The sequence below is a fragment of the Cydia strobilella genome, chromosome 11 (genome assembly GCF_947568885.1).
Source record: "Cydia strobilella chromosome 11, ilCydStro3.1, whole genome shotgun sequence".
In the NCBI taxonomy this organism is placed as follows: domain Eukaryota; kingdom Metazoa; phylum Arthropoda; class Insecta; order Lepidoptera; family Tortricidae; genus Cydia; species Cydia strobilella.
In genome coordinates, this window is record NC_086051.1 from 937,501 (window position 1) to 949,275 (window position 11,775).

An 11,775-nucleotide genomic window follows, 5' to 3' on the forward strand; every position below is an offset into this window, starting at 1 on the left:
GCGATAAAAGCTTGTACCAAAAATTCAATTGTGCAGTTTATATTGTTTTTTTTTGCGTTAAAATAAAATAAAAACTTATTAAATTTGTCTAAATCTAAATGATCAGCCTGATACTTTGACATCAGGGTTAAGTACCCTTTAAATTATGAGTTTACAACAGTTGTCGAATTCCCGAAAGGTCCCGATATTAATGGCTTTATTGAACTTAATCTTCCGACAAATCATCTAAAGTTAGCGAAAGTTCGATCAATGATTTCTGGAACGAGACATCGTTTGAAGGACCCTCAAACCGCTTAACTAACTGTGCAATAACAAGTTCGCTTTGGGACTTACACAAGCTTCAAACTGTTGAAGAGATGTTGACATTGTTGACTGATGTTAAGTTCACCTTCAACTTCCGCTTCATGGCCCAGTTACTGAGCTAATTTTAGTCAGTAGTTTTGCTATAGTTACCCATGTTACTTAATAGGACTAACGCTGTTTCCAATTAAAAGAGACTTCAAGTAATCATCATCGATCAATCATATTTACAACGCCATAAGATATAATTTAGAAACACAGATAAGAGCAGAATTGGTCTATTCGGAAAGACATTCCTCATTTGGCACTGAAAGGCTACATCGCGTTAATGTTTATTTTTACGACTAGTGTTGGATAAGACTTGAGTCCTTTGATTCGAGTCCTCTGCTTAGACTGGGCTCAGTTTTTTAGACTAATCATTAAGTCTTCTTCTTCCTCCTTCCCTTAGTCCCAGTTCTATCTGAATTCTGAAATTATGTACAAAAGTTTTCTATCGCTAGACCAAGAAAAGATTGCAGAGATTTTGACAGCACACGCAGTGCCAGTGTTTTTTTCGTCATAATTTCATAGAAGTTTGACGCTTTAAATAACAATTTTCCTTGATGTTCATTTTGATATTCAAAGTTTTATCACGAAGTCTTTATCCGAAGGTTTGCTTTTTTTACTAATTTGCGCTTAAAAGACTCAATAAAGGACTCGACTCGGGACTTAAAAGACTCGAAAGTATTTAAGTGCAGAGTTCAAGTCACGCACACAACAACAAAATCATTTGTGGTGACAGCGAGATTTTGAAATAAGTATTATTTTTGCGTACCGATATCAAGCAGGTGTACATATTTAGGCTACGGAGACTGCTTAACATCAGACGGGCCGTACGCTTCTACGTAGTATAAAAAACAGGCCAAGTGGACCAAAAAGTGCGCTTAAATCACATTCACTCATTCATTCAGTCAATACTGTTTTGCGATACTCTGTGTAGCTGTGTGTGTATATAATAATTCACCTCAACTCTCCTGGCGATACCTATACAAGTATACATGAACCGTCTAAATGGGGCTTAGACTCAAAAGACTCGATTTTCAAATTAAGACTCAAAAGACTCCAGTTACCAACCCTATTTACGATCGCCGTAACCGTTGCCATGGCTACCGCCCACCTGTAACTTCTCATTTTACCAATAAAACCTTTATTTTGTCCTTTTGTCGCGATACTCCCGGGCGAATTATTTTAGCCCGTGTAAAGGTGACATTCCGAAGGCGATAAAATGTATTCTGACCGCGACAGCAACGCAATAGAAGGTTAAACTATGACCACGCTAACTTTGCACAAAACAAAGACGAACAATAACTAATAAGACGTCTACCTTATAGCAATTTTAAGTAAGGAACATAAGCTATACGGGTAAGTGTGGCTAGCCTTCACATTAGGGCCTGTTTACACATTGATTAGTGTTTATTGCGTGTTCATAAATTATGTCATTCTCAAGTAAACCTTGTCGCTTACCATTAGGGCGAAATTTGCTTGCATCTCTATACGAATAACCTGTCAGAGCGTCCTTGTGGCAAGCGGCAATGTGGTACCTTTTTCTTGAGAAAAACACAATTTGTCAATTAACGCAAGTAGCAAACTATAGCAAATGTATGAACCCGCAACAAGCACTATACTAATCAATGTTACTTACTCGTATGCCATCACACTTACCCGTATGAACTTACTGTTAATGAGTGTCTGAAGCACAATGATATTACTATCAAACAAGCATTTTTTCCTATTGCTCAGTAGCTATATGCATTGCACGTGTTCAACAAAATGTCTTTACAAAAATATCGTTAAATAGCGACCTCGACCTAAATTTTACAGTCTATCGAAGCACAATTTTATTGACTCCCAGTTGGCACTTTATGGCGGTACTCGTAATTCAACTAACAATTTATCACCCTTTCCTTTCTTTACAGATGGATTGGCAGCAGTTTCCCCGAGCGCCCGCGACGATGACGTAAAATGCTGGCCCTCTTCAATACCACCGTCCAAGATGACGTCATCTCCACCATCGACCCGAAAGATGCCACCAATATGAACGCCTCTCACGTCCCAGGAGTCTTAATTCTCACGAAAACTCTCGCCGGCGATGTATTCAACATCATAGACGAACCCAAAGTCAACAAAACAACCGATCTCATAGACTTCATAGTCGTCCAAGTAGCCTTCTGCATGCTCTATGCCATCATCTTCATTTTAGGCGTATTTGGAAATGTTTTAGTATGCTTCGTCGTATTCAGGAACCGAGCTATGCAGACGGTCACCAATCTCTTCATAACCAATCTGGCATTGTCTGATATACTGCTATGCATTTTCGCGGTGCCTTTAACGCCTATGTATACTTTCCTTGGACGATGGGTTTTTGGAAGATTACTCTGCCATCTTATGCCGTATGCTCAAGGGACTAGCGTCTATATTTCCACGCTCACACTCACATCAATAGCAATTGACAGATTCTTTGTCATCATATACCCTTTCCACCCGCGGATGAAGCTAAATACTTGTATTTTCATCATAGTTTTTATATGGATCTTCTCCTTAGTGGTCACATGTCCATATGGTCTTTTCATGGGTATACAAATAACGAATAACAAGACTTACTGTGAAGAAAGCTGGCCCGCAGACAGATCTAGAAGAATCTTCGGAGTGTTTACAAGCGTGCTGCAGTTTGTCATACCATTTTTAGTCATAGCCATATGTTATACATGCGTTAGTATAAGATTAAATGACCGAGCCAGGTCCAAACCAGGTGCTAAAAACACCAGGAGAGAAGAAGCTGATAGAGATAGAAAAAAGAGAACTAACAGAATGCTCATTTCCATGGTAGCCATCTTTGGTATTTCCTGGCTTCCTATAAACGTAATCAATATATTCAATGACTTCTACGCGGCGATGACAGAATGGAACTATTATTATATGTCGTTCTTCCTCGCTCACTCAATGGCGATGGCTTCGACATGCTATAATCCATTTTTATACGCTTGGCTGAACGAAAACTTCAGAAAAGAGTTCAAACAAGTCTTGCCTTTCTTTGAATCTACTGGAGGAGTCAGAAACAGTTACCATTCAGGCCGCATGCCTACACATAAATCGGATAAAATCTGCAACGGCAACGACACTATTCAGGAGACTTTACTCGCTTCTTCATTCAATAGAGGACCGTCTTTAAAACATCGCATGTTGGAAGGAAATGGTACAAAAGACGGGGTCGAAATAGAAAATATCATACTAGAGGTTAAACCAATCTCTGCTTCGTATAACACGAAGAACGAAAATGTAAATCTACAGTTAATAGATGAAGAGTCGCAGCTGAGTGAGCCTAGGGACGGCAAATCTGTTGTACTTTAAATGTGAGTATCTAATTTTCTAATTTCATACATCTAACAAGCAATGTACCACACAATGATTTAAACAACTTTTAAACTTTCACGATTTTTATACATTATTAAATTGTAAAACGGGACTTAATAGCGTATTTAAGTTTTAAGATTTACCTCTGAACGTTTCGAGGACGGCGTTGTCCCCGTGGTCTTCTCCGAGAACCGTATTAAAGTTTTAACTTAAACACGCGATGTCCCGTTTTACAATTCAATAATGAGCAATGTGCCAATTTCAAAAATTGTTAAATACATATGAAATATTTTTGGTACTTTTTCTGCACGTTTATTGCCAAACCTAAGCAGTTACTTTAGATTTCTACGACACTTAAAATAGGCACCAATGTGTGACTTAAATATAAAATGAAACAGTCGCCAGCAGTTAAGGACACTGAGTAAATACTTAATCCCTAATCTGAACGGAAGCTTTCTAAGTGAAAACTTGCATGAGAATTTTCTTATAAGTTTTCAGAAATTCTCGGAAACTTTGAGAATGTTCTGTTAAGTTATGAATGTTGAGTTCTGCAACTTGCCCACTGCTGTGTATAGAGCTGATTTGTATTATTGTGTCAGTAAAAAATAAATACCGTCAACTGGGGTGAATAGGGGTGGCTGGGGTGAATAGGTACAAAACTTAAAATGTGATTTACCTGACGATTTCTTAAAAAGACCCACACAAGTTATATCATTCGATTAAAAATAATGGTAGATTTTGTATGCTACAATTTGTGTGGGTAGTTATTAAGACATTGTCAGGTAAATCACATTTTAAGTCTTGTCTCTTTTCACCCCAGCTATTCCTATTCACCCCGGTTGACGGTATATAAACTAGTTTTCGTCCGAAAACTGAGCTACTTTCTACTAGATTTTTTTTTACCAACAGCCATCAATTTTTATACATAAATATATAGCCTCCTGAGACCCCTGGTACAAATTTTTGTACATATTCCACTATCTATTTTGAACTTTTATTGAATAACATAGAGTTCCAAATTCAAAAACAAAACCACTGCTTCAGAATCTCTTGAGGATAGTTATAATAGCTCCTAATGGTGGTCCCTGAGAACACCTGAAATAGTCCGCAAATTACTGAACAAGCCTCATATTGTTGATTTTATTCGACGCAGATATTAACTTCCAAATTAATGTTCCCTTGGCACTGTAAAGGTTAGTCTAATTCAAATTACCTAAAGATTTATATACCTGTATTGTGTCTCTAGTCCCTTAGACGTGATTAAGGTCCCAGCAGGGCCTGATTTAGCTACAGGCTAATAAGGCTAAAGCCTAGAGCGCAAGGACCAAGGGGGCGCGCAAGGGGGCGCGGCGGCGGCTCTGAGTTGAGACAAGCGGGGGCCGGATATACATATATAGTCAGCCTAGGGCGGTCAGAACTCTAAGTCAGGCCCTAGGTCCCAGATAACAGTTAGTACTAATATCCTTAAGGTTACATTCGGATTATGACTGTAGTATCGTTACTGTTGCAGCGTGCAGCGTTGACGCGAACGATTTCACTATCTCTTGATAATATGTGTGACGGATTGTACGTTCTAAAAGGGGTTTTTAGATATATTCTTTCTCAGTGTACTAAGTGCTATCTTTGTGCTACGAAAGGGAAACAACATAGTCATACTTTTATTACCCCTCTTCAATAAGTGGCCTGAATAGATGGAAAAACGAAAGTATGCATATTGTAATTCTTCTTCATAATTCTCGTGTCGATGGTTTCGTATACATTTCATATTAAGCGGGACCAGAAGGTAGCGACGCTTAACGCCCTGTCTGTTGCATCCCGTAGATCTTGCTCGGAACATGTGTGCGGGTTCGCTGGGCAGAACAGCATGTGTATCATTGTAATTACCCTTAAACGTGACAAGATTGCGACCACAATATCAAAGCATTTTATCAAGGAATATGACATTAACATCGCCCGCATCAACACTGCACGACTAAAGTGCAACAGCTGCTGCAGTCACCATCAGAACCCATCAGGCGGCCTAGCCAAGGTTACGATCGCTTGCGCTTCGCCATCGAATCGCTTTGTATCTCTATCACTCTTCCATATTAGCACAGAATAAGTAATAGTATTATCAAACAGAACGGCCACGCACCGCCCCGCCCCGACTCGAGTTACCTCGCCCCGCGACAGCAGATTGACGGCCGTTTGCCGGCCGCTCAGTACTATTGCACTTACTCACACTATGACGCATGACGCGTGTACAGACGTGCTGTTCATACATGGAAACGCAAGTGATTTTTAGGGTTCCGTACCCAAAGGGTAAAAACGAGACCCTATTACTAAGACTCCGCTGTCCGTCTGTCCGTCTGTCCGTCCGTCTGTCTGTCTGTCACCAGGCTGTATCTCATGAACCGTGATAGGTAGACAGTTGAAATTTTCACAGATGATGTATTTCTGTTGCCGCTATAACAACAAATACTAAACAGAATAATATAAATATTTAAATGGGGCTCCCATACAACAAACGTGATTTTTTTGCTGTTTTTTTCCGTAGTGGTACGGAACCCTTCGTGCGCGAGTCCGACTCGCACTTGGCCGGTTTTTGATGTATAGCGTGTCCGCCCTGTCATATTAGTTCGACAGTGACAGTTGCGTTTCGTTCGCGTACGTAGCGTTAGCGATTGGCATGTTGTCTACGGAACCTGATAATATCTCCAGTGTTATCAGCAAATTAGATCGTTAATTACACTTTGTAAACTACCCTCAAAACTTGATTATGACATAAGTTTCCGGCAGATTTATAGGTATAGTTTCTGAAACTAAGGACAAGTATTCAGGTGAAATGCTCACTAGGATCTGAACAGGGCACCTAGCCATGATGACAACCTTTGATAGAAAACGCCAATCGGAACTTAAATAATGTATGGAAATACGTAGTCACGTGATTTTTAGCGTTCCGTACCCAAAGGGTAAAAATGGGACCCTATTACTGACTCCACTGTCCATCTGTCCGTCTGCCCGTCTGTCTGTCTGTCTGTCTGTCTGTCTGTCTGTCTGTCTGTCTGTCCGTCTGTCTGTCACAAGACTGTATCTTATGAACCGTGATACAACGGTTGAAATTGTCACAGAAGATGTATTTGTGTTGCCACTATAAGATAAAAATACTAAAAAGTACGGACCCCTCGGTGGGCGAGTCCGACTTGCACTTGTCCGATTTTTTGTAAGTAGCATCTGTCATCCCGATACATTGTTTCTTTTCTTTTGGCGTTTATCGACATAGGATTGTTATTTTGACTAGGCTCCCAGGACACTAGAGTTAGAACAAGAAAAGTCACATCACTATCGACGAGAAAAATAGCGTTGATTTTTGTGGAAAGTATTTGTGGGATTGAATTGGGAACTGGAAACTTTCTGGCCTCGGGCTTGGCTTTAGACTACTTCCAATAGACACCGCATATAAATAAAACGAACCTTACGTAAATATCATTTGAAAATGAAAATGAAAAATGAAAATGAAAATGAAAATATTTTATTTCATTAATAAAATGTTACATTACAAGGTAGTAGGTTGGGACTTCCTTTTAAGTATATTATACCTGTATCAGGAAGCCCCGCTCCTCCGTAGCAACAAGTAGTATTTAGTTTAACAAAATCAGAAAGAAAACTTAAGCTATATTTGATATTTACCAGTAGCTTTTCGGTGAAGGAAAACGTCACGAAGAAACCGGACTAATCCCAATAAGGCCTAGTTTACCCTACGGGTTGGAAGGTCAGATGTGAGTCGCTTACCTACAGACTAGTGCCTACGCCAATTCTTGGGATTAGTTGTTAATGGGCCCCAGCAGGCTCCCATGAGCCGTGGCAAAAAATGGGGTCAACGTGAGGAAGATAGTGATAAGTGAAACTGATTCTATTATTATATACTAGCTTTTGCCCGCGACTTCGTCTGCGTGGACATAGTAACCGCAGCTGGAATAAGAATAGCGCCTGGAGAAAATCTCATAGCAATCTAAATTTGAGCATATTATGCACACAAATTAGCAGGCACTTCGTTAATTATCTCAATTCCACCCCGCTTTTTACTATCTTAAGGGATGATTTTCGGGATAAAAACTATCCCATGTCCTTCTCAGGGACTCAACCTATCTCTATGCCAAATTTCATCTAAATCGGTTCAGCGGTTTAAGCGTGAAGAGGGAACACACAGACAGACAGACAGACAGACTTTCGCATTTATAATATTAGTATGGATATGGATTATGCTTAAGAGGTAAGCGCTGTACTGCTCAAGTGCATATTTCAAAAGTATTTTTTATCTGTTAAATTTCTTTACGTATCCCGCAGCTGGACAAAGGTATCCTCCCTTCATTTCCGTGACTGCTTAGTGCTTCTTCCAACCAGTTGTTAAGAAAGGTGTCCAGGTCATCCCGCCATCTCCGTCTGGGCCTGCCCCGCCCGCGCCACTCTACCTGCATCTACTTAATGACTAATCCGGATGCATACTGTAGAATTGATCGGTCCAATCCCATTTGGGCCTAGCGGTTTTTCAGTATACTTGAACTATAGCTTGTCTTTTTAGCTATCACAGACTTATAAGGAACTAGTAAAAACAGGCCCCTTGTGTGGTGAGCACGAGTTTTCATGCTTCGTCTAAGAGAAGTGATCTATGCGTCTGGTTGATTAGGTTATGGCCAAGATTGATTAATATTACGCCGAAATTGGACACCATTCCATGTGAGGTAGGTATAAGTACAGTTAAGGCTTACCGCAAAAGACGGAGATAAAGGATTACTTATATTACTTCGGTCACATTGAACTAGTAGGGGAGACCGAGGTGAGTTAAAACAGAGGTAGGTTGAAACAACTTAAATTTGAGGACATAGATAACTTATGGAGCTGAAAAATACGATGTTCATTCTCGTCACACCATCCGCTGGTCTCTCAATATGCGTCCTTGCCTTAAGACGTTTATAAATTTACGTTGTTTAAACTTACCTTGGTCTCCGTTACCAAGCTAAGTAAGGCTTGCCATTTAAGTGAGAAAATTTGTATTGTATAGAGGTAAAATTTGTATTGTATCAGTCGTAAAGGGAATCGTTGGTTACTTCGTCTTAATAATGTTTAATATTTTTACCTGTTATATTTAATGGTATACCCTAGCAAAAACTACTTCAGTATAGCACACAAGGCTATTATAGCACACAAGACTACATGAATGATGAAACACCGTGGGATTGTGATTGAAAATAATTAATTATTTATTATTGTGTTAATAATGATGAAATTGATAATTCAATGAATACCTATATTAGGTAATCTGTATTTTTTGACATTTAGATTTTTATTCTAGAAAGTTTCTAGACTAGTATTTTTTTATACAATTTTGGTGTTTGACGATCCTTTTGTGATTTCTTATTATTAAATTTGACATATCTATAATAATTCAATGTTTTTAAGAATAATAATAACTGCATCAATAAATTGCTCTGATATTTAGATTAAGGTAATATTTAAAACTTGACAATTTAAAAGTGCTTGTTGCTAGGCCTATTTGAATAAAGATTATATTGACTTTGACTTTGACTTTGACTTTATCAGAAGATGTATAGTTGTCAGTAACCGGGTTAGAATATGTAATTGTTCCGAGATCAAAGACGGGGTATCTGAAGCATCTCATACGTCTACTGGCTAGGAATCTGTCCCTACAACAGGGAATCTAATAACGCCTTCATATTGATGTACGTGCGCGTTTCGTGCACATGCCGCAGTTGGTTTTTTTTTTATGAAATAGGAGGCAAACGAGCAGACGGATTACCTGATGGTAAGCGATTACCGCCGCCCATGGACACCCGCAACACCAGAGGGGTTGTAAGTACGTTGCCGGCCTTTAAGATGGGAATACGCTCTTTTCTTGAAGGTTTGAAGGTCATATCGGTCCGGAAATACCGCAGGCGACAGTTCATTCCACAGTTTAGCTGTGCGAGGCAGGAAGTTTCTAGAGAAACGCACAGTTGAGGACTGCCAACCATCTAAGTGGTGAGGATGGTAATGTTGTCGCGTAGGGCGATTTATTTATTTATTTATTAACAAAATATTTATTTATTTATCTATTATAATGACATTTACTATGCAAAAACATATGAACAATTAATATCCGTAAAAGCATCTTAGGACCGCAGATTATCAAAGGAGTAGAGGCAGAGTAGATATATTATCAAAATAGGTTTAAGTTTAGGTTTAAAGATAATTTTATTCTCGCACTTAAACTATCGTGAGACATATTTCAAAATATTTATCAGTACGGTTTTTACTCACTATTATTTTTAGTCGCTTTTGGCGACATGTTTCGGATTCTTCGTTCGATACAGCCGCCCTACCAGACCTTCACTTGACGACTCCATCTGCGGACTGCCCCGCGCCCCCCGCCCCCGCCCCATCAGCGTGTGCGCAACGAGCGACGAGGCGGGCGGCGCGGGCATTGCACGACGTACAACCGCCGCGGACACTCGTGCCTGAGGATGGATTTCCAAAGAATCCGAAACATGTCGCCAAAAGCGACTAAAAATAATAGTGAGTAAAAACCGTACTGATAAATATGTTATAATTTTATTCTCATAAAAGACATACAAGTCACACGAGAACAGTTATATATAAGTAAAAGTAATCCTATTTATGGTAGCATAAAAGTCGCTCGAAAGGTACACGCACACTCAAAATACCTCGTGAGATGCCAATCCATCAAATATTATTGATATAGCCTTAACCATGATATGTCCAGCGGGCTTAGCACAGTAGCATTTTTATCGCCTGTCACCATGCCTGTCACGTTCTTATGTCGTAAGTGCGAAAGTGACAGGCACAGTGACAGGTGATAAAAATGCAACTATGCTGACACCGCAGAACTAGATTTTGATTTGAGCTCCTTGAGGTTACAGGCTTTCTCTCTTAAGTTAGCAGGATGGTGTTTTTTTTATTGGTCGGTAAATACTCAATTTTTCCATTTTATTAATCTAGTTTTCTATTGTTACAGGAACTGATCACAACGAGCATTTAATCTATCTTAAATTACATCGACTTATGTTGTTTAATGTACGTAATTTTTAGAATTCTGTAACTATTTAAGTGATACGAAACATTATTTCACTCTTTTGGGATGGAAATGTTTATTGTGATAAATGAAATTAGTTTCTATAAAATTAGTAAGAAACAATGTTAAATTATTAATTAAATATGAGAATAGCATTAGTATAAAATGTTATAGGTATGTAGTTATTTTATTAAATACTTAAAAGTACATTGTATGTGTTATTCCATTTTAAATATGTATTGTGAATGACTTATTTAGATTATAATACTGATAAAAGGAGAGAATGGAAAATATTTCTATACATTAAAAACGGGTATTGTAAATTTCATGTGTTAATAAATTAATAATAAATAAATATTATAGGACATTCTTACACAGATTGACTAAGTCCCACGGTAAGCCCAAGGAGGCTTGTGTTATGGGTACTCAGACAACGATATACATAATATATAAATACTTAAATACATAGAAAACACCCATGACTCAGGAACAAATATCTGTGCTCATCACACAAATAAATGCCCTTACCGGGATTCGAACCCAGGACCATCGGCTTCACAGACTGGGTCACTACCCACTAGGCCAGACCGGTCGTCAAATGTGTTAATGCCATTACACCCACAAAAAGTCTCTTTCAATTAGTCATTGTGCCAATATTTCCTTGAATTGTATTAAAAGCTACATCTGAACTGTGCGTTACTTGCAATAATGTAAGTCAAAGTTTATCAAATACAACAAGTTTTAGACTAGAGGTCGATTCTAATTAAACAATTTGTCATGGTTTTGACACGACCTTGACTAAATCCAATCAAGGTCGTATCAAAATAAGACCAAAGCCGTAACAAGTTTTTAAATCTGAATGGGGGCCCCTAGAGGCTTGAATACTCGTAAATGGAACTTATAGTTGACACTAGACACGACAAGAAATGATGTTCTATTTCGTGCGTCTATTTTTCTGATGTTTGAACTTGACTAAAAATATAGTTGATTGGTATAGACCAAGAAAAGTATGCAGC

General features: G+C 38.7%; 1 protein-coding gene across 1 annotated transcript; it reads left to right on the top strand.

Annotated features, from left to right (window-relative positions):
• Positions 1-2,109: 2,109 nt before the first annotated feature.
• LOC134745374 (prolactin-releasing peptide receptor-like) lies at positions 2,110-10,830 on the top strand. The gene is made up of 2 exons (XM_063679409.1): positions 2,110-3,689; positions 10,703-10,830. Exon 1 carries the CDS (start codon positions 2,302-2,304, stop codon positions 3,685-3,687), a length of 1,386 nt encoding a protein of 461 aa, XP_063535479.1. The 5' UTR covers positions 2,110-2,301; the 3' UTR covers positions 3,688-3,689; positions 10,703-10,830.
• The last annotated feature ends 945 nt before the right edge of the window (positions 10,831-11,775 follow it).

Bases quoted from the DNA above. Each gene is read 5' to 3' on its own strand.
- LOC134745374 (XM_063679409.1), top strand. From the start codon at position 2,302: ATGCTGGCCCTCTTCAATACCACCGTCCAAGATGACGTCATCTCCACC.